Source organism: Hyperolius riggenbachi, chromosome 10 (genome assembly GCF_040937935.1).
Source record: "Hyperolius riggenbachi isolate aHypRig1 chromosome 10, aHypRig1.pri, whole genome shotgun sequence".
Classification (NCBI taxonomy): Eukaryota; Metazoa; Chordata; class Amphibia; order Anura; family Hyperoliidae; genus Hyperolius; species Hyperolius riggenbachi.
Genome location: NC_090655.1, coordinates 29,697,819 through 29,721,369, shown reverse-complemented (window position 1 = coordinate 29,721,369; position 23,551 = coordinate 29,697,819). Strand labels below are relative to the sequence as shown.

Below are 23,551 nucleotides of genomic sequence, written 5' to 3'. Positions count from 1 at the left end.
GAGACTCTACTTCCTTCGTCAGCTGAGGAAGTTCGGCATGGCCCCAGAGATTCTGATCAGCTTCTACTCCGCAACCATTGAATCGATTCTCTGCTCCTCCATCCTAGTCTGGTACACTGGCGCCACCGTCAGTGACAGGCTCACACTTCAGAGAGTTATCAGGGCAGCTGAGAGGGTCATTGGGAGACCTTTTCCCCCACTTGACATCCTACACAAGAGATCGAGGGCGCTGAGGATCGCTAACGATTCAACTCACCCGGGCCACCGCTACTTCTGTCAGCTCCCACTGGGACGGAGGCTCCGGGCCATTTCTACAAGGACTTCCAGACACAGTAACTCTTTTTTTCCCGCGGCCGTCAGCCTCCTCAATTCCCTCCACATACTCCCATTTGCACACAATAACTAATGATAGGCCATCCTTTGTCTTTTGTCAGTGCAATGAATGTGAATGTAAATGCTTGTCCTCTGTGTTTAAGTGTAATGCAACTTCTGTTCTGCTGTTATATGCTACCTATTGCTGTCTCTCTAAACTATATGTACTGTGCCACACCCAATTCCGGGCATGACCCAGTCATGCTTGGCGAAATAAAGAATTCCTGATTCCTGATTCCAACTATGCTTTACAGTGCATTTAAGGGTGATGTCACAGCACAACGGAATAAAGGTACCACTGCCTGTAATCCTTCTCCAATGTCCACGCAGGCAAGGACTGGACGCTCCAGCGAACTCATGGTGATGTCGGACATGCGGACATTCTTTAGTCCAACGCCTCGCCTTCGCCCTTCCAGATCCACCCTCCACCAACGCCTCAACCGGTAGGTAGTTGACTACCTGGCCTTAAGTGTGGATGTAGACACTGTGAGCAGCAATGAACCCTTGGACTACTGGGTGCGCAGGCTTGACCTGTGGCCAGAGCTGTCACAATTTACCATCCAACTTCTGTCTTGCCCTGCCTCAAGTGTCCTGTCAGAAAGGACCTTCAGCGCAGCTGGAGGCATTGTCACTGAGAAGAGAAGTCGCCTAAGTCAAAAAAGTGTTCAGTACCTCACCTTTATCAAAATGAATGAGGCATGGATCCCGGAGGGCTACTGCCCGCCCGAAGACTAAGTCAGTCCCCACACACAGCATCTCTGCCTGCAGGCCGCTTGACTGCCTTCTCCGCCACCAACAACAGGTTCCAGGACTCCAGGCGGATTCCTGAATTTTTAAGGCCGCTGCTAGCAGCGGCTGCTATAATAATTTTTCTGGTACGTGTACATGCCGGCCTAATTTTTCTGGCTGCACTGCAGCTGCAACAACAAAACAAAAGGCATGTACATGTGTCAATTCCCCTTTGTGGTCGTTACCTTGCCACGGTGAAGGGGCTTGCGTATCACAATGAAGCACGGACCGCCGGCTATATGAGTGTCTCGGAGGGGGACACACCCAAGATAATAAGGTCGTTGCTTCATTGTGGACAGACCAAATTTGATCAGCTGGACAGTCACTGTTATTGAGCTACCTCAGCCCGGCGACCATATGGGCTTGAAAACCGGCATGGCCTGCACTCTCGCCATGGTGCGCAACAGTCCAGCATGGCCGTCACTACACAAACAGCTGTGTGCGGTGCGTTACACAGTGAGTTTGGTCTGTCAGTGTGAAGCAGTACTCTAATTACACTACCTGATTGATGTATACACATGCAAGAAGTTTTAAAGCACTTTAGGCCTCTAATTTAGCATGCAATGTGATTTCTGCCCTTAAAATGCTGCTGTGCGTCAAATCCAGATTTTTCCCCGGGACTTATGGCATGTATCCCACTCCTCCATCCAAAAACTCAGATGTTAGACCCCTTGAAACAGCTTTGCCATCACTTTTCTGGCCAGCATAAATGTTTCTAGTTTTCAAAGTTCGCCACCCCATTAAAGTCTATTGCGGTTCGAAAGTTTGCACGAACCCGAACTTTTTTCGCATGTTCGCGTTCGAGGTTCGCGAACCGAAAATCGGAGGTTCGAGCCATCTCTAGCCCTCAATATAGCCACCCCCAGTATTGTCAGGTATAGGTGCCCACAGTGTAGCTAGGTATAGGTGCCCACAGTATAGCCAGGTATGGGTTCCCACAGTATAGCCAGGGAAGGGTGCCCCCAGTATAGCCAGGAATGGGTTCCCCCAGTATAGTCTGGCTATACTGTGGGCACCCATACCTGGCTATACTGTGAAGCCTTCAGTATAGCCAGATATAGGTGCCCTTGGTATAGCTAGATATTGTGCCCCCAGTATAGCTGCCCCCAGTATAGCAGGTATAGGTGCCCTCAGTATAGCTAGGTATAGGTGCCCTCAGTATAGCGTGGTATAGGTGCCCTTAATATATCTGCCCCCAGTATAGCCAGGTATAGGTGCTCCCAGTAGAGTGAGGTATATGTGCCCTCAATATAGCTGCCCCCAGTATAACCAGGTGTGGGTGCCCACAGTATAACTAGATGTTGGTGCCCCCATTATTGCCAGGTATAGGTGCCCACAGTATAGCCAGGTATGGGTGACCACAGTATAGCCAGGCATGGGTTCCCCCAGTAAAGCCAGGCAAGGGTGCCCCCAGTATAGCCAGGCATGGGTTCTCCCAGTATAGCCAGGTATAGGTGCCTTCAGTATTGCTAGGTATAGGTGACCCTAATATAGCGAGGTATAGGTTCCCTCAATATAGCCGCACCCAGTATAGCCAGGTATAGGTGCCCCCAGTATAGCAAGGTACAGGTGCCCACAGTATAACCAGGTACAGGTGCCCCCAGTATAGCCAGGCTTGGGTTCGCCAGGGTCGCAGCGCATGAGGGCAGAACATTGGCCACCCACAGCGACAGGGGGGGGCACTCCCCCCTCCCTCACCTTGGGCTCTCCCCTCTGCGCTCCCCCCTCCAGCATTATCGGTGGCAGCAGCAGCAGGCAGGAAAACGGGACGTGGACATACCTTTTCCAAATGTTCCACGCACCTTCACCTTCTTTATAAGCATTTCACGCTTATCTTTTCTGAGACCATAAATAGTATCTTTATATTTATACAGAAGTAGTGCAGATATACAGCAATCCCTGTCAAAAGCATTGACATTTAGACCAGGGTTTCCTGTTGGTTGTTACCCAAAAGCACATACACTGCTTTTTGCCGAGAATGTATGTACAGATGCAATACTGAAGGGTAAGGATTAAGGTGAAATGGTGCCCTAGGCAAGCACCCTTGATGGCCACCTAGCTTTTTTGGCAAGATTTGTTGTGCGCTAGCAAAAACCGGACGAGTAGACTCTCCATGCCCTAAGTTGCCTTTTGGATGATCCGGCTCTGTGTGCGTCCTTCTGTGCCTCCCTCTGTCCCAGTGTGCCTCCTTCTGTACCCCTTTGTGCCTATCTGTTCCCGTCCCCCTTCTGCGCTCCCCAAGTCCAGTTTGTAAAGGCAGAATGTAGAGCAGCAGAAGCTGTGCTCTAACCTCCCCTCTGGAGTCCAGGGCTGTGCCTGTGCCACCATCCTGTCTGTTTTCTGCTCCCTCTAGTGCTGGCACCTCTCTCCTTATGTAGTGTGTAATTATGCTACATGTGGTAGGAGATGCTGGGCACTAGGGTGAGTGGACAGGTGGAAGCACAGCACTGGACTCCAGCAGAGAGGTGAGAGCACAGTGTGTGCTGTGCTATACTGTGCATTTACACACTAAGATGGGGGAGTGCAGGAAGGGGGTGTGCAATGAACTGCGACAGGAGCGGCAAGTTATTTGTATCTCAGGGACTCCCTGTATTATGCATCCACCCTTTATGGCACATGGTTTATATAATGGAGTGGGAGTGTGTTTTTTTTGGGGGGGTGGGGGGGGATGGATGACACAGGACTTCTTGTCTGGAGCGATGAAAAGGCTAGAAACCCCCCTGTTTCCTGTTGGTAAAGGAGTAAAAGGTCACTTTTGTATCTTCATTCTTCTGTGTAATCACTTACTGACATCACTGTTTCCTGCTTTTATCATCTAGATCGGAACTAAAGAAGACATGAACCTTGATGATTATTATAATGACCTACATGAAAGCGACACCACAGGGTCCAGTCCTATACATAGCCTCTTCCTCCCAATCACGTACTCCATCACTTGCATCGTTGGCATGGTGGGAAACTTGCTGGTCATCAGCGTATTTGCCTTTTATGAGAAGAAGAAGTCTTTGACGGACATCTTTTTTGTGAACCTGGCAGTTGCAGACTTCCTGTTTGTTTGTACCCTTCCATTTCTGGCCTATTACTCAGCTCACAAATGGATCTTTGGTAACGCCATGTGTAAGATTATAAGAGGGTTGTACCGCATTAATCTGTACACGTCCATGCTGACCCTCACCGCCATCACTTTTGACCGTTTTATTTCCATTGTGATTGCTACTAAAGCCCAGAGATACCAGCAGAGCAAGCACAAATGGGGAGGTGGGATGTGCGCATTAATCTGGCTGATATCTCTGTGTCTTGCCATTCCACAGCTGGTGTTTGCTACAAGTAACGGGAAAGACTGCGATGATAACCACGAAAAATGGCTTCAGACAATAGTCTATTCGGTTCAGCTGGCTGTTGGGTTTTTCCTGCCGCTGTCGGTCATGGTGTTGTGTTACACTTTCATCATAAATACTTTAGTTCGCTCCAGAAGCTCGCAAAAGAAGAAGTCCATAAAAATAATCCTAACCCTTGTGGTGGCTTTCGCTGTTACCCACTTACCTTTTAATGTGACCTTCCTGTTGTACCTACTGACCAAACTTCCGCCACCGTCTCTGACAACAGCCCTCACCATAACCGAAGCCATCGCCTTTGTACACGCCTGTATGAACCCCATCTTGTATTTCTTCGTAGGTACTAAATTTAAGAACAGCTTCAAGAGAATGCTGAAAGCTTTGGGATTGGCTGGAAGAGGGGAGGAGCCAGACAGGGTGACAGAGGGAAGTTCCAAGTATATGTCTGGCTCAACCAACATGGAGGCCATTAGTATGCACCAGACATAACTCCTTCATGATGAGGGGCACTTTAAGACTTTCTTATTGCAGAGATCCTGTTTGGATGGCTTTAAATGCTATACAGTAGTAGGGATCAGTGCAGTTTCCCCAAGAAAGTTAGGGGCAAAAAAGGAAACAATATAAGACAGCAGAGGTGTCACTAGAAAGAGGCCTCCCCCCCAACATTTTAATATTTAGTTATCTGGCTTGCAGTCACTGCCATGTTTCCCCTTTTCTTATGTCTCTCTGCTTCAAACACATTAGGGGAATGATAGCTGATTGAGTTGTGCACCCCCTGCTACACTGTGCCCTGAGGCTGAAGCCTCTCTCACCTCTGCCTCGGCCCCGTCCTGCTAGACTGTGCCCCACTCAACAGTACAAATCAGTAATTCCATCCTGTCCCCCCACCCAGTGTCTTATCCTTTCTATGTCATCAACACACCAGCATTGGCTAAGCTAGCCAGACTGTTTTACTGGGTTATGATAATCAGATGAGCCTATGGTGATCGCACTATCTTTGATAGTACTTTTTCACCTACTTTTCAGTACTTTTTCAGTTGAAAAGTGCTGGAAAGTTATTTTAAATATGAAAGGATATATGTATATAGATATGTCTCACACTGCTTCCATTCTATGACCTCAATTTGTTTTGTACCTGAGATGCTTGTTTTCTTCAGCCACACGTATTGAAATTGTTAAATTAGTAGACGCTTTAACTACTTGTGGTTAAAGTGAACCTCCAGACTAAAAATCGACTCAGCAGCACTGAAAAGGCTTGGTGTTTCTTTAACAGTTTCACAGCATCAGAACTTTGTTTCTCTTATACAAGCCTCATTTTTAGCTGCACAGAAGAAAACTGCCCAGGCATTTTTCCCCTGATGCTGTGCAAAGCATGATGGGATTTCTGATGTTCTTGTTCTCTTCTGCTGTTTTGGTGCAATTTTTTTTTTTTTTTACATTTTGAATTTGACATTTGAAGCCAAGGGTGTGTAGCTGGGAGGGGTGATCAGGACACAGGACAGTTGGAACTGTGTCTCCTGCTCCCTGCCACCTCCTTTCAACCAAAAAGATGGCTGCCCCCATGACAAAGATGGCAGCCCCCATGAATCACAAACATTTGCCTGTACTTTTAAAACAGGGTGAGTAAGAGATTATATTACCTATCTATTCTAATTAACATAACTAATGTAACTTAATGACAGTATGTTTGTTTAGGCTGAATTCCCCTTTAACTCTGCTACTGTATATTATGCTTTGTTATGATTATACATATAAGAAACAAGTCAGTCATTGCAATGTGCTATTATGTACTATTTTCTCCATGTTGGAGACCAGGGCTGTACTATACTGACTCTGTTCGTGTTTTACAAAATAAAACTCATTTTGTTAAAAAAAATTAGTAGACACTTGTGTTATGTTGAAGGCCACTGTGTTCTTACCAGGGGTGGTTTATCAAGAAATCTAAGGGCTCTTTCACATTAGATAATGCGTGCATGAACCCAATTTCGTGCATGTGTTGTGATCTATGATGTGATGTTGGGAAGTTGCAGTTTGACGCTGATCAGCGGCGCCAGTTCTAATTCACCTGACGGGAAAATGCTCTGGCTGGATGATTAAAAGCTCCCAGATACATTACAACGTAACGCTCTGGAGCCCTTTGTCCAATGTGAAAGGTAACATGAAAGTCAAATAGATCTTTATGTTACCCTACTTACCTCATCCTCGGAGCGATCGGTCGAAATGCACGGATCAGCTCCTAGTGTGAAAGAGCGCTAAAGCCCCATCTACATGATACGATTCTTTGTGTGATTCAATTACCCATTTACGATTCTATTTACGATCCGATTAAATCCGACATGTCCAATCGGGATTCGATTTAATTCGATTTGCCATTGTTTTGCAATGGCAAATCGAATTTATTCAAATCCCGATCGGACATGTGGGATTTAATCGGATCGTAAATAGAATCGTAATTGAATCGCACAAAGAATTGTATCGTGTAGATTGGGGTTGCTTCTTACAAAGAATGTTCGCTTACTAAAAGACCAGCCTTTATCACATTCAAGTACACTAGATGTTGTTTACCTAAGGAATGTCCAAAGAAATGTTGTATTGTATTGATAGTGGAGATAGGCCCAAGGACTTTGTACTTCTACAAGATGTTCCTTATCTAACTAGAATGTTCTTCTGACCTTGTACATGTAGCTACTGTATCTACTGTATTTTTTGGACTATAAAGCCCCATCTACATGGTACGATTCTTTGTACGATTCGATTACGATTGAATTTACGATCCGATTAAATCCGACATGTCCAATCGGGATTCGATTCAATTTGATTTTCCATTGTTTTGCAATGGCAAATTGAATTGAATCGAATCGAATCCTGATCGGACATGTCGGATTTAATCGGATTGTAAATAGAATCGTAATCAAATTGTATAAAGAATCGTATCGTGTAAATTGGGCTTGAGACTCACTTTTTCTCTTTTTCTGAAAAAGTCACTGCGTCTTCTAGTCCAAATGCAGGGAGTTCCTGACTTGTGAACGCCTGCCAATACGAACCTCCAACCCACCGCAATGTCAGGGACTCCCTGTACTGTGCCCATGCAGAGGAGGACACAGGGGCATAGAGGAGGACACAAGGGGGACACAAAGAGGCACAGAGGATGACACATGGGGGACACAAAGGGGTATAGAGGAGGACACAAGGGGGACAGAGGCGGACACATGTGGGACACAGGAGGACCCAAGGGGGACAGAGGAGGACACAGGGAGACACAAGGTACAAGAAGGCCTGAGGTACAAAGGGGGCATAATCCACAAAATGCCCCTTCACCATGGATGCATCGGGTTCAGTATATATTTTTTCTCCCTGGTTTTGTCTTCTAAACCTAGGTGTGTCTTATGGCTAGGAGTGTCTTATAGTCTGAAAAATACGGTAATTAAAACTTCTTCTTATCAGCTAGTGTGGAACCAATGTATCTGCAGGTGTTCATGTATCAAGTTTTATGCCAAATTATGGGTGTGTACTTGCCAATGTGAACATTTTATCAGAATATAAGAAGTATATACTCCGGTAACTGAGAGAATCATCAAGCATCTTCCAACTTCCGACTGTGTCCTGAGCCCACAAAGAACCAGGTAAAGCAGAAAACCGAGAGCCCAATATAGTGTAGTATGTATTGAATCAGGGAGGGTAAATAAGATGCAAGTATTATACTTACAAACAAGGGTTACCGCTAAGGCAACCACTGTACAGGCAGGTAGGGAGATTAAGCCTGTCCCTACTCAGAACTAAGATGTCGCTCTCTGTAGAAAGGAGAAAAGAGGGTGAACCACCCTTCCACCTGGGGTGGATAAGCTTGACGTAAAGGTGTACAGAGGCGCCAACAGAGTAAAATGTGCTAAAACATTTAAAATATTCGGGTGGCGGCGGTGGACCTGCCACTCAGAAACAGACACGATGCTGTTGCTTACGATTCAGAAAATTTATTCACATACTCCTATAAAATACTGCTATGCGTTTCACGGGCACAATCCCGCTTCATCAGGCAATCAACAAAATGGAGTATCACAGCTTTAGGTCCAATAACAGCTTGGCACCTCTGTAAAGGTGGTGCCAAGCTGTTATTGGACCTAAAGCTGTGATACTCCATATTTTACTCTGTTGGCGCCTCTGTACACCTTTACCACAAAGAACCAATTACTTTTCACTTGGTGTCAGAAGTGGTCGTAGCCGCAACAGGAGAGGCATGCATATGCCTCTCCCAGTCTATACAAGAAGTTCTTTAAGGAAGTTGCAAACAAACAGGACACAAAGCAGGCAAGGTTCAGCTCTAATCATAAAAAAAGAATATATATATATATATATTTAAGAGTTACTACCAAAGCTACTGTACATATCTCTATAGGGGTGCCACCAAAGCTATTTCTTTTTTTTTTTTTTATAGAGGTGCCACCAAAGCTACCTTTTTATTTTTTTAGAGGTGCCACCATAGCTACCTCTTTTTTTTTTTTAGAGATGCCACCAAAGCTACCTCTTTTTTTATAGAGGTGACACCAAAGCTACCTCTTTTTTTTATAGAGGTGCCACCAAAGCTACCTCTTTTTTTTATAGAGGTGCCACCAAAGCTACCTCTTTTTTTTATAGAGGTGCCACCAAAGCTACCTCTTTTTTTTTTTTTTTTTTTTTTAAAGAGTTGCTACCAAACTACATTTTTCTATAGAGGTGCTACCAAAGGTACTACTTGGTATAGAGTTGCCACCATGCTACCTTTTTTAGACAATGCTCCCTAAGCTATGCTATGCAGTTTCCCAGAAGGAAATGTGCTTCCATAGCAACACTATCCTGAAATGTCCTACCCATTGCGTTGTGCTCCCCTACTACTTGTTCTTTTCTTACCATGCATAGTTTTAAGGTGCTATCAACATGCTAAGTTAATTTTTGGGACGGGACCTCCTGTGCCTCTTACAGTCACACATTTCACTGGCTCCTCAAAGACAGGTTCACTTTGACCCTCCCCCCTCCCCTTGCTCCAAATAGTACAGGCAGGTCTGGAAAAAATAAATCAGAGGATGATAGTGTAAGATTTATTGATTGTACACCATACACAACATTACTAAACTGCAATACTCTATCCCATGTATCAAACAATACCCACTGTCCACTAAAAAAACAGTACTGGCTCATATAATCCAGGATTTTCTGACAAAAGGAATCCTTGCACCTATCACCTCACCATACAATACACCTGCCAATCCAGTGAAAAAATGTAATGGCACTTCGTTTCAGACTAGACCTGCGTGCTATTAATATTATCATTCCACTCACCCTTGATTGCCTGACCTCTGTACCATGTCAGACAAAGTTTTTTTACTTAAAGCGGACCTGAACTCAGAATGTGCTTTTTGCTTTAAAAGATACGCAACAGCATAATAACCTTTAAACCAAAAACATTTCTTTGATACAGCTGATACAAATCCTAAAATAAATCCGCACTGTTTATTCTTGAAAATCTTGAACGTAAAGCGCCTCAAGCTGAACAAATTTTTATAGAAACTAAATCTGACGATAATTATAAGCTTTGGCAGGATGCACTGCTCTCCTTATCTAGTAAGCAGATCGACTAAACCAAACAAGGCCTTTTATCCAGACAAATTAGAATATTTGAACATGGAGACAAAACGGGGTGTATGCTAGCTCAATTGATCAGCCAGGAACGAGCACCTACACAAATAGCCACTCTAACCACAAATTCTGGAATATCCCTTACCCACCCTGGAGACATTAACTCTGCCTTCCAGACCTATTATGCTGAATTATATACATCTAAGATTACTAAAACTACCCCTCAAATTACCACATATCTCAATGAGATCACACTGCCACATCTTAGTGATGACGAAGTTAAACTCTTAGATGCTGATATTACATTATTAGAGATTGAAGCTGCTATAGACTCCCTGAAAAAAGCAAAAAGCTCCTGGGATCGATGGTCTTCCCTCAGAATTATATATTACTTACAAAAAGCAACTAGCCCCTAGACTACTCAAACTATTCCAGCAAATACTCCTTGATGGCAAAGTGCCCCCCTCCATGTCTGAGGCTCTTACTACAGTGATCCACAAGAAGTGTAGAGATCCTGCCTCCTGTTCCTCATATAGGGCGATATCCCTGTTAAACGTTGACGGGAAAATACTTACTAAGATCTTGGTGATGCGCCTCATTGGGTTATAGTTAGAGGTGTAGCGAACGGTTCGCCTGCGAACGGTTCCAGGCGAACTTCCGTGGTTCGCGTTCGCCTGGATCAGGCGGACTTTTGCGGAACTTTGATTCGCCCCATAATGCACTATGAGGGTCAACTTTGACCCTCTGCATCACAGTCAGCAGGCACATTGTAGCCATTCAGGCTACACTAAGCCCTGGAGCCCCACCCCCCCTTATATAAGGCAGGCTCCGGCGGCCATTAGCCTCACTCATGTGTCTGCTAGAGACAGACAAGGGACAGCTGCTGCAGACTTGTTCTTCTAGGGACAGATTAGTTAGGCTCTTGGCTGCTTATCTTGCTCCTGGCTGATTGTTATTGCTTTTATAGCACCCCTCAATAGCTCCTTTCAGAGCTCATCCTGAACTTTTTTTTTCTGTGTGTGTCAAACTGACACTTTTGTTGCATGCACAGCCTTGCAATTGATAGTGTGTGTGCCACTGCCAGCAGCCCAGCACATTCAGGGACTACCTGTGTGTGTGACAGGGAGCTGCACATTGTACTACCCAGTACTGCATATACTGCAGTACCTGTAGTGTTTAAGTAACCCACCTCATCACTGCATCTTACTACCTGTTGTGTTGAGTGAACGCACCTCACTGCATCTAAGTACCTTTACTGTTCAGTAAACCCAGCTCACTGCATCCTACTACCTGTTGTGTTGAGTGAACCCACCTCACTGCATCTAAGTACCTTTACTGTTCAGTGAACCCAGCTCACTGCATCTCACTACCTGTTGTGTTGCGTGAACCCACCTCACTGCATCTAACTACCTGTTGTGTTGAGTGAACCCACCTCACTGCATCTAAGTACCTTTACAGTTCAGTGAACCCAGTTCACTGCATCCTACCACCTGTTGTGTTGAGTGAACCCACCTCACTGCATCTAACTACCTGTTGTGTTGAGTGAACCCACCTCACTGCATATAAGTACCTTTACTGTTCAGTGAACCCAGCTCACTGCATCCTACTACCTGTTGTGGTCAGTGAACCCACCTCACTGCATCTAAGTACCTTTTCTGTTCAGTGAACCCAGCTCACTGCATCCTACTACCTGTTGTGTTGAGTGAACCCACCTCACTGCATCTAAGTACCTTTACTGTTCAGTGAACCAAGCTCACTGCATCCAGCTACCTGTTGTGTTGAGTGAACCCACCTCACTGCATATACCTAGCATCCACCCGAGACAAAATGGACAAACCAGGTAGAGGAAGAGGTAGAGGCAGACCCAGAGGAAGGCCACCAGGCACCGGCAGGTCTGTGCGAGGTGGTGTAGATGTGATTTTGTGCGGCCCTGCCCCAAAGTACAGTGCTCAGAAGAAGGCACGTGCCATCACTTCCCAAAATTGTGAGGAGGTGATTGAGTATTTAACACAGAACACCTCATCTCCCGCAGCCAGTGCCACCAGCGCTAGTACAAGCACCACATCCGCTGCATTTGACACTTCGCAGGAGTTATTTGGTGGTGGTGGTGAAATCACTGATTCCCAGCCACTACTCAAACAAGAAGAAGGCGCAGGTACACCACCTAATACGTCTGAGTTAGGTGGCGCTAGTATGGACGTATCGTGTGAGGAGGGGGATGATGAACCACCTGAAGTTGGTGCAGTTGAGGAGGTGTCTGAGGAAATCGAAGCTGGCCAGGAGGATTATGATGACGATTATACGGATACCACATATGTTCCCGGTAGAGGAGATGACCAGGGGGACAGTTCAGAGGGGGAGTCAGAGAGGAGTAGGAGGAGACGACTCCATGATAGAAGCAGAGGGAGCTCGTCCTCTGGAACAGCTGGGGGCAGTGTCCGGCGCCATGTATCGCCAGCTATGGCCGGCCAGCCAACATGCCCTTCAACGTCAGTTGCTGATGCCACCGTAGCGCCATCACCCCAGGGGGGCTCAGCAGTTTGGAATTTTTTTTTCACGTGTGTGTCTCAGATTGGAGCAAAGCCATCTGTTGTCTCTGCCAGCAAAAATTGAGCCGTGGAAAGGCCAACTCTCACGTAGGGACAAGTGCCTTACGAAGGCACCTTGAGAGAAGGCACAAACAGCTATGGCAAGAACACCTGAGGAAAAGCAGCACCCCTCAAAAGACAAGCCACCCTCCTTCTCCTCTTCCTCCTTCAGGTGCATCGTCTTCATCCACTTTCTCCCGTGCACCTTCACAGCCACCCTCCTCCACACCGCCTCTTCCCTTCAGCGGTTCCTTCTCCTCTGCCCACAGCAGTACCCAGCTGTCCGTGAAGGAAGTATTTGAGCGTAAGAAGCAAATGTCTGCCAGTCACCCTCTTGCCCGGCGTCTGACAGCTGGCGTGGCGGAACTATTAGCTCGCCAGCTATTACCATACAAGCTGGTGGAGTCGGAGGCTTTCCGTAAGTTTGTGGCCATTGGTACACCGCAGTGGAAGATACCAGGCCGCAATTATTTTTCACAAAAGGCCATACCCAAACTGTACCGTGCAGTTGAGAGGCAAGTGGTGTCATCTCTGGCACACAGCGTTGGGTCAAGGGTCCACCTGACCACGGATGCCTGGTCTGCCAAGCACGGGCAGGGCCACTACATTACATATACAGCCCATTGGGTCAACCTGGTGACCGATGGCAGCAAGCAGGCAGTACGTGGCTGCGCAGCGGACCGACTTGTCACACCTCCACGGCTTGCAGGCAGGCCTCCAGCCACCTCCTCTCCACCTGCTACCACTGCTTCGCTGTCGTCATCCTCCTCCTTGGCTGGTGCCGCGATCTCCTCTCCAGCTACCCAGCCCCAGCACCCCAGGGCCTATGCTGCATGCCAGGTACGACGGTGTCACGCAGTGTTAGACATGTCTTGCCTGAAAGCGGTGAGTCACACTGGAGCAGCTCTCCTGGCTGCTCTTAACAAACAGGTGGAGCAATGGCTGACACCGCACAAGCTTGAGATCGGCAACGTGGTGTGTGACAACGGCAGCAATCTCATTGCTGCGTTGAATTTGGGAAAGCTGACACACATACCCTGTATGGCACATGTGCTGAATCTGGTCGTGCAAAGATTTGTGTCCAAGTACCCAGGCTTAGAGGACGTCCTGAAGCAGGCCAGGAAGTTGTGTGGGCATTTCAGGCGCTCTTACAAGGCCATGGCACGCTTTGCGGACATTCAGCGTAGAAACAACTTGCCGGTGAGACGCCTGATTTGCGAAAGCCCGACTCGCTGGAATTCCACCCTGCTGATGTTCTCTCGCCTGCTAGACCAGGAGAAAGCCGTCACCCAGTACCTGTATCATTACAGTACAAGGACACAATCTGGGAGGATGGGGATGTTGTGGCCCAACAACTGGACACTAATGCGAAATGAATGCAGGGTCATGGAGCCCTTTGAGGAGGTGACCAAACTGGTGAGTCGCGATGAGGGCACCATTAGAGACTTGATCCCCTACGCCTACTTCCTGGAGCGTGCCGTGCGTAGAGTGGCGGATACAGCTGTGGAGGAGCGTGAACGAGAACAGTTACAGCAGCAGGAGTCGTGGGAGCGATTTACATCCGAACCCGATGTTTCCACAACACCTGCGGCAGCACAGAGGGGGGAGGAGGAGGAGGAGGAAGAAGAGGAGTCGTGTGGGGAAGGAGAGGAGTCAAACTCTGATGATGGTGATGATGAGGAAGGTGTTTCTGTGGAAGAGGAAGAGGCGGTGGAAGAAGAACAACCGTGGCAGCCGTCACAGGGGGCTTCTGCTGCTCCACGTTCCCGTGGTATTGTTCGTGGCTGGGGGGAGGAAGAGGAGTTGCGTCCCGTCACTGAGGAAGAGCAAGAGGAGATGGAGAGTACGTCTGCATCCAGCTTTGTGCAGGTGTCCTCTTTCATGTTGTCCAGCCTGTTGAGGGACCCCCGTATCAAAAAACTCAAGGCGAATGACCTGTACTGGACGGCCACGCTACTAGACCCTCGGTACAGGCACACAGTGGCGGATCTGTTACCAACTCAACAGAAGGCCAAAAGGATGCAGCACTTGCAGAACAAGCTGTCGATGATGCTTTACAATGCGTTCAAGGGTGATGTGGCTGCACAACGCAATCAAGATACCACTGGCAGTAACCCTCCTCCTCCCAAGTCCACGCAGGCAAGGACAGGACGCTCCAGCGATCTCAGAGTGATGTCGGACATGCGGACATTCTTTAGTCCAACTCCTCGCCATAGTCCTTCCGGATCCACCCTCCACCAATGCCTGGACCGGCAGGTAGCCGACGACCTGGCCTTGAGTGTGGATGTAGACACTGCGAAAAGCGACGATGAACCCTTGGACTACTGGTTGCGCAGGCTTGACCTGTGGCCAGAGCTGTCCCAATTTGCCATACAACTTCTCTCTTGCCCTGCCGCAAGCGTCCTGTCAGAAAGGACCTTCAGTGCAGCTGGAGGCATAGTTACTGAGAAGAGAAGTCGCCTAAGTCACGACAGTGTTCAGTACCTGACCTTTATCAAAATGAATGAGGAATGGATCACGGAGGGCTACTGCACGACCGAAGACTAAGTCAGTCCCCACACATAGCATCTCTGCCTGCAGGCCACTTGCCTTCTCCGCCACCACAAACAGGGTCCAGGACTCTAGGCGGATTCCTGAATTTTTAAGGCCGTTGCTAGCAGCGGCCACTACACTAATTTTTCTGGCGCGTGTACATGCCTGCCTAATTTTTCTGGCTGCACTGCGGGCGGCTGCAACAAATAGACAAAAGGCATGTACATGTGCCCATCCCCCTTCGTGATCATTACCTTGCTGCGGTGAAGGGGCTTGCGTATCACAATGAAGCAATGACCGCCGGCTATTTGAGTGTCTCGGGTGGGGGTGGGACACAAAAGATAATAAGGTTGTTGCTTTATTGTGGTCAGACCAAATTTGATCAGCTGGACAGTCACTGTTGTTCTATCATTGAGCTACCACAGCCCAGCGACCATATGGGCTTGAAAAACGCCACGGCCTACACTCTGGCCACGGTGCGCACCAGTCCAGCATGGCCGTCACTACGCAAACAGCTGTTTGTGGTGCGTTACACAGTGAGTTTGGTGTGTCAGTGTGAAGCAGAACTCTAATTACACTCCCTGATTGATATATACCCATGCAAGATGTTTGAAAGCACTTTAGGCCTGCAATTTAGCATTCAATGTGATTTCTGCCCTTAAAACGCTGCTTTGCGTCAAATTCAGATTTTTCCCCGGGACTTTGGGCATGTATCCCACTCCGCCATGCCCCCCTCCAGGTGTTAGACCCCTTGAAACATCTTTTCCATCATTTTTGTGGCCAGCATAATTTTTTCTATTTTTCAAAGTTCGCATCCCCATTGAAGTCTATTGCGGTTCCCGAAATTTTCCGCGAACCGAACCTTCCGCGAAGGTTCGCGAACCGAAAATCGGAGGTTCGCGACATCTCTAGTTATAGTATCTTTAATTCACAGAGATCAATCTGACTTCATTCCAGGTAAAGGCTGTGATATTAATTTAAGGAGACTCATGACCAACTTTTCTACCCAACATATCAACGCAGGCACCAGAGTTATCGCCTCTCTCGATGCCGAAAAGGCATTTGATACCGTAGAATGGGTATACCTTTGGGAAGTCCTTAAAATATTCCGCTTCGGAAATAAGTTCATTGCATATATTCAGGCTCTATATTGCAGTCCTAAGGCCAGGGTGCGAACAGGAGGCAGGATCTCCTCTTTTTTTCCATTAGAACGGGGTACTCATCAAGGGTGCTCGCTCTCTCCAGCCCTTTTCGCCTTGGCGATAGAACCCCTTGCGTCTCTTCTCAGATCCAATCCAGATATTATCGCCTTCCGCACCCCTGAACTGGAAGAAAAATGATCACTTTATGCCGACGATCTGTTGTTATACCTAGTAGACCCCTCCTCATCCCTCACAACAGCTCTTAAAGTAATCTCTACTTTTGGGCAATACTCCATCTTAAATATAAACTGGTCCAAGTCCCTCCTCTTACCAGTGGATACTATACCCAGCAATCCCCTATTAAATACTCCATTGCAGGTTGTTAATCAACTAAAATATTTAGGAATCGAAATATCCTCACAAGCTTCATCTTATTATGAATTAAATATGCTACCTCTACAGGGACATATTAAAACCAAACTAAGAGTATGGGATACCCTTCCATTATCCCTTGTCGGGAGAGTCAATCTAATAAAAATGTGCATCCTGCCAAAGCTTTTATATCTGTTCAGAAATACTCGAATGCCTATTCCCAACTGATTTTTCTCGGAACTTCAAAAACTAATAGGCTCCTTCATTTGGGGGACATCAACTCCACGTATTGCATTGGCAAACCTACAACTTCCAATTGATAGAGGGGGTATTGCACTTCCCCATCTCAAGCTCTACTATTGGGCAGCCGTATTACACATGGTATACTGGTGGTTTGCCCAATCTGACTATAATCCAGCTACAGCATTGGAGGCATCCATAATTGGTTCATATATGGCCTTGTCTGCCCTTCCATTTAGGGGTCCTAAAGCTCTGCCTTCTCTCACACTGCCAATGAAGACCACTACTAAGGTATGGATCCTTGTGGATCGGTTCCTATCTGGGACCGGACACTGGACGCCACACACCCCTTTATGGAATAATGCCAGACTTCAGGAATTCACTTCCATTCCAGACCCATCTTTATGGGCAGAAAGAGAAATTCTGAAGCTGCGGGATATTGTGGGTAATGATGGTCTTCTTTCATTTGATACATTAAAATCTCAATACTCCCTTCCTAACTTTATGTACTTCAGATATATTCAACTGAGACACGCCTATAACGCCCAGTTTAATTCCCTCCCTATAGTACTCGAATCTAATTCAGCAGAGCAGCTGATCATGCACTCAGACTTAAAGAGGCACTTAAGTGAACAAAATAAATTGAGTTTTACTCACCTGGGGCTTACCTCAGCACCCTGCAGCTGATCTGTGCCCACGACGAGTCGCTCTGATGCTCCGGGTCCCGCCGGCGGCCACTTCCGGTTTTGCCGTCAGGACCCGTCAGGCTGGGAACGCGGCTGATTCTAAGCGTTCCCAGCCAAAATAGCACCCCTATGCGGCCATATGGCCGCATAGGGGTGCTATTTTAGCTGGGAATGCGTAGAAATGGCCGCCTTCCCAGCCTGACGGCGAAACCGGAAGTGGCCGCCGGCGGGACCCGGAGCATCAGAGCGACTCGTCGTGGGCACAGATCAGCTGCAGGGTGCTGAGGTAAGCCCCAGGTGAGTAAAACTCAATTTATTTTGTTCGCTTAAGGTTCATTTTAACGGGAATCACATCCCAACTATATAATCTATTACTCTCACATGAGACTATCCCTTTCAAAAAAAACCCTTAGAGCATGGCAACGTGACTTCCAAGAACTTTCTGAGAAGGACTGGGAAGGTATTGTATCTGATTTCAGAAAAACTCCTATTGCAGCTCGTCATAGACTAACTGCTCTCAAGTATCTTTATAGAACCTATGTTACTCCTCGAAGGCTATCTCATATGCATCATGGCACGTCTGATGTCTGTTGGAGATGTGGGGCTGGGAATGCGGGCTTCATTCACATCTTTTGGGAATGCCCAATAATTCATCCTTTCTGGTCACAGATACATGATTTATTAACGACAATTATTGGCCCTCAAATACCCTTCACAAACCTAGCCATGCTTCTTAACCACTTTGGAAATACCACACTGGGGGAAAAAAGATATACCTCGCCCAACTGCTACTATTTTATGCTAGAAGGGCTATAGCACTAGCCTGGAAAAAAACCCACGCACCAACAATTTCAGAATTTAGTTCACATGTCAACAATGATCTACCTATATATAAAAACATATATGAGAACAGAGACTCAGTTAAAAAATTCTATAAGATTTGGAAGAAATAGCTATCTACGTTCCATATTGATATTTAATTTTTATCATTATGTATCTTCTATCTATGTTGTTGAATGATTCTTTTGCATTCTGTATAAGGGGAGAGAATGTGGGATGGGCCTGGGGAAGAGACCGGGACATGCTATAAATGTTTTTATTGTTGACTGTATGTTTTACATTACAAAATAAAAATTGTTTTCTCATAAAAAAAAAAAAATCTGTACTGTTTCTACTTCCTGATTCATGGAAGCAGACATATTGTTAACATCCTGTGCTTTCAAATGTACTTATCTGCCATCTCTGCCGTGGCAGTCAGTTGACACAGGGGAGAGATCAAATTACAACTTGTGATTAGACACAAATGAAGGGGAATTAAACAGGCTAAACTCTCTAAATTCATACAGGGTGCATTTCTCTAAGTTTTCCTTTTGTCCTGGGCAAGAGTTCAGGTCCACTTTAAGAAATTCATTTGTTAACATACCTTTACACGAGGATTCACAACCTCCAATGGCATTTACCTTCCAAGGCAGACAATATTCCTGGACAACATTGCCCCAGAGACATGTGGACAGCCACACTGTTTACTTCATCACCCTCTAGTATGTTCTTGCATCATGGCAACCTGCACATAGCTCCACTCTCTTATCTTATGCCAATGATATTCTTTTGTATAGTCCTACTGAACAAGCATATATATTAGACAGTACTTCTCTTCTCAATTATCTGGCACAGCACCACCACAAAGTCTCAAAGTCAAAAACGCAGTTCTGTAAAACACAGGTCACTAGTTGCAGGCACACGACTGTTGGCCCCCAGCCACAAACTAAACTAACTGTATGAGTTTTCTGAGTATGGAGAACTATTGCAGGCAATGGATACCTGATTGCTCACACTGGGACTAATACTGGGCATACACGAGTCGACCCGGCGGCTCTATTAGCCGCCGGATCGACTCTCGGCGCGTCCCCGCTCATCCCCGCGGGCGGCCGGATCAATTCCCGCTCGCCCCCGCAGGCGCTCCTTATCTTCCGCTCGATTCCCCGCTATTGTCCGCCCGCTGGGATCGAGCGGGGAATCGATCCGGCGGGTCATCGGACCTGTCGGAAATAATCAATCGAGCCATCAGCGGCTCGATTGTTAAGGAAGGATCCTACCGTGTATGCCCAGCATAACCCTGTTAAACTTAATGCAAACAGGATGTAAATGTACATCCAGTGTAGATGTGGAAAGTGCACCACCAGTTTGCTACTAATGAGGCACATGTGGTATCATTTTAACTGTGACGTGATCATTTTAACCGTAATATATTCTGGTGTGTTTTAAAGCTTGGACCCATGTCTCATAAAAAAATAGGTAGGGACAAACTCAATCTCAAACATAAAAAGTAATTTTCAAAATTATGATTAAACTTGGTAAAGTTTTAGAAAAACTACATGAGACACATGCAGTAACAGTTTAACTGTAAATGTGATAAGTACTAGAATAGATTTAAAGGGGTTTTAGGGTTGAGGCCTATGTCCTGTGTATTATTTTCAGTGACAAACTGAATCAAAAACCGATACAATTTTTGCATATTCTGTACCAAAATAAAAGACTTGTAAAATTAAAACAAAGTGACAGAATATAAAAGAAAATACATATATTGTTACCTTACAAACTTGGCTTTTTAAATATGTATGCCATGGTATATTACTATTATTTTTGCAAATAAGGTCTTGTAATCATCGATATTAATGAGGGAATAGTATTTAACACCACCTGTGAGTTTAGCAATACAATATATACATCATTTAGGTGTGATAAGTAGTAATAAAGTTATTGGTGAATGAATGAGAGCAGCGTTGATAGGGGAAAATTGCTCAGAGCTCGATAAACTATCACCATTTGAGATTCTGATGGGAAAACCATTTCCCACACCATGGTCCAGAGACCCATTAACTTTCCTCCCAGGTGACCTACAGCAAATCCAGGACCAATACGTGGCAAACCTTATTGAAAAATTGGTGACGTGTCTCTTTCTTTTTTACTCCCTACAGGTGAACCAATTCAGCCTTTCAAACCTGGAGATCTAGTCTTGGTTAAAGCACTCCACAAAAAGGGCTCCTTAGATCCACCCTTCGAACCCCCAGTGACAGCAGTCCTCACAGATGATTCACCTTCCTGGATCCACGCATCACAAGTAATAAAAGCACCATCACCTGTAAAGACAAGACACAGAACATTTATGTTGCGCATTTCTCCAGGCGGACTCAAAGCGCCAAAGCTGCAGCCACTAGGGCGCACTCTATAGGCAGTAACAGTGCTAAGGAGTCCTTCCCAAGGTCTCCTTACTGAATAGGTGCTGGCTTACTGAACAGTAAGAGGCAAGATTCAAACCCAGGTCTCCTGTGCCAGAGGCAGAGCCCTTTATCCAGCACTACCCAGCCACTAAAAGACTATAATCGGAGTGAGGAGTGTACCTGAGACACCCAGTCTGCATGAGAAGACGAGTGTGCAAGAAACATCTGGACTCCCAAATTAGAGGTCTCAGCCTGCACTGAAGAATGAAAACAATTTCTAGCCGTGGGGCATGCCCACTTTGTAAATATACGAGCACAGTCTTGCTTATGTTTAGTCTTATGATATGGTTTTTAGCTACTTGTCTTTACTATCCTGAAGACTTACCACACCTTTGTAGACAGACAAACGTCACACCCCTACATAGACAGTACCGAAGTATTTTATCACAGAATACTTTACACCAGTTACATAACTTTGCAGCAGAAAAAGGGAATTTGTCTAGATGCTGGATTTGTACCCGTTTACCCCACCATTCAGAGGGAATCCCTATGGTACCCATACCCGTCAATAGTTCCATGTTAATGAACCGCTCTGATTTCTGGACCAACGACTTTCATTTTGGTATGAATAATTTAACCGGGGTTAGGCCCTGGGAAAAGATAGCATTGTCAGTGATGAAGTTTAGACAGAAGATTGACACACCCATATGCATGGTGATAAATAAGAATCTCCCCACTAGGAATAGAAGTGACGAAACATTGGTAGCGTTGGGAAGATCAAACTGCCAAGGCTCACCATACACATTACATTTAGAGGACTATTATCCTAATATTTCTCATGCCAAGCCCTGGAGAATCTCCACTGCAACAAGGAATATCACTGTTTGCAGTTTATATAGCAAAACCAAGGGATGGACATTTTGTAATGTAACCAATAGGGCGGAACACTGTTTTGATGTAAGTACTATTCCTATAGTTAGGAATTGCTCAGATAGCTCACCCTTCGTAAGTAATCTCTATAAGTTTGGACTCAGTGGGTACCCTACTGTTTTGAATGAATCCACTTTCAAATCGCTTAACAATTACACTGGCCCAGCCCTAAGAGATGGATACTATTGGGTGTGTGGGCCAAATGCATACTCCTGGTTACCCATAGGAAGCTATGGTACCTGCTATCTGGCCACCTTAGCCCCTGCACTAGCGGTTCTTAGTGATAATGATGTCCACATGAATAAAATCCCATATGGACACTTAGATGATACTCAAGCACACAAGGACTATTCACATAAATCCAAAAGGGAAATATTCTTATTTGGGGATAAAATGTGGTCCCTCTTTGGTAGTACCTGGGGAGGAGGCTATAATTTGATGAACAAGAAGATATCTTTTGCCTTGAATAATTATAGTCAGCTGTTAGATGCATACTTTAATAAAACTGAAGCAACACTCAAAGATGCATCCATAGACCTTAGGATTTTACATAAAAGGAATTTACAGATAAAATTAGCCCTGGACATCAGCCTTGCTGCCCAAGCAGGGATGTGTATGCTGTTAAATGATACCTGTTGTACCTGGTATGAAAATAGTTCTGTGCTTGATTCTATTGACACTCATAGGATGGATGACTTGCGAGGACCAGCTAGGGAAGTCCTCAGATCAGACACCAAAGCCTTGAACCGTTTTGATAGTTTAGGAACCAGCTACTGGCCCAGTAACACGTTTTCTGGTTTAATCTTCATAATAACATTAGTAGGGCTAGTGATCCTATTGGTATATGGGTTGTACCGAGTATTTACATGCATACTAATAAAATGTAAAACCGAAGGCAAGAGCACGCCTGACAGTGCTGCAAACAAAGTTGCAATGTATTGAACACACCAGCAGAGTTACAGCTATAATGCAATCCTGATAAGATGTACCACTCTTAAGGATACTGGTTTTTCTGGAAAATACTTTCCTTTTCAGGACATAAGCCTACCTACCCCCACCATCACCTTTTACCAGAGCATTACAGTATAATCTTGTTATAGTAAACTCCACGGGACAGGACAAGTGGTTTACTATATCAGAAGCTTAATATATCAGAAATTGTGCTAGAAATGGCCCAGCATGACTAAGTACGTTCTCTGTTGCAAAGGAACAGCACTGTCCTTCCATTTGATTGAGATACAGTACAAGCACTTGCAGGCTTCTTACCGTATTTGTATAGTACTGTATATCTGTACTTTACAGTACTGTATATCCAGTATATCCAGCACTGTTGCCATTCTTCTTGTCTTACAAATGTTATGAGGCATCAACTAACTTGCAACCAGCCTACTGCACCGCCCACTGTTTACTATATCCAGAGTCAGCATCATGTAAGGGCCAAAAGCATGTTTACTAATACAGAAGTTTTATTATTAACCAAGCTTACTATACTAGGCGTTGCTCCCATGGAGACTGGCTGGGACCTGGAGACAGGGCCGGAGCTACCATAGGAAAAAATAGGCAATTGCCCCAGGGCCCCAGAGCCTGTAGGGGCCCCCAAGGTGTCCCTCCCCATCTTAGCTGTTGCTCCCCAGGGACTCTGCAGAGTCTGTTAAGTTGGGAGTTGATTGGGGGAGGGTCATCAGCCAGCTCAGGGGCCTAGGAGGGACATTTGGCTGCAACAAAGGGCCTCTA

General features: G+C 45.9%; 1 protein-coding gene across 2 annotated transcripts in view; it reads left to right on the top strand.

The window, feature by feature from the left end:
• Positions 1-20,709, top strand: part of LOC137533826 (C-X-C chemokine receptor type 6-like) — a 47,746-nt gene extending 27,037 nt beyond the window's left edge. The window contains exons 2-3 of one of the 2 annotated variants that reach the window (XR_011024224.1): positions 3,981-6,115; positions 20,645-20,709. Coding sequence is in view for 1 of the 2 variants with exons in the window: in XM_068255078.1 (XP_068111179.1) it covers positions 3,999-4,985 (987 nt within the window). In the remaining variant the exon portion in view is untranslated. Of the gene's footprint in view, positions 1-3,980; positions 6,324-20,644 lie in introns of those variants that run through there. The other variant, XM_068255078.1, reaches the window with a different exon arrangement.
• The last annotated feature ends 2,842 nt before the right edge of the window (positions 20,710-23,551 follow it).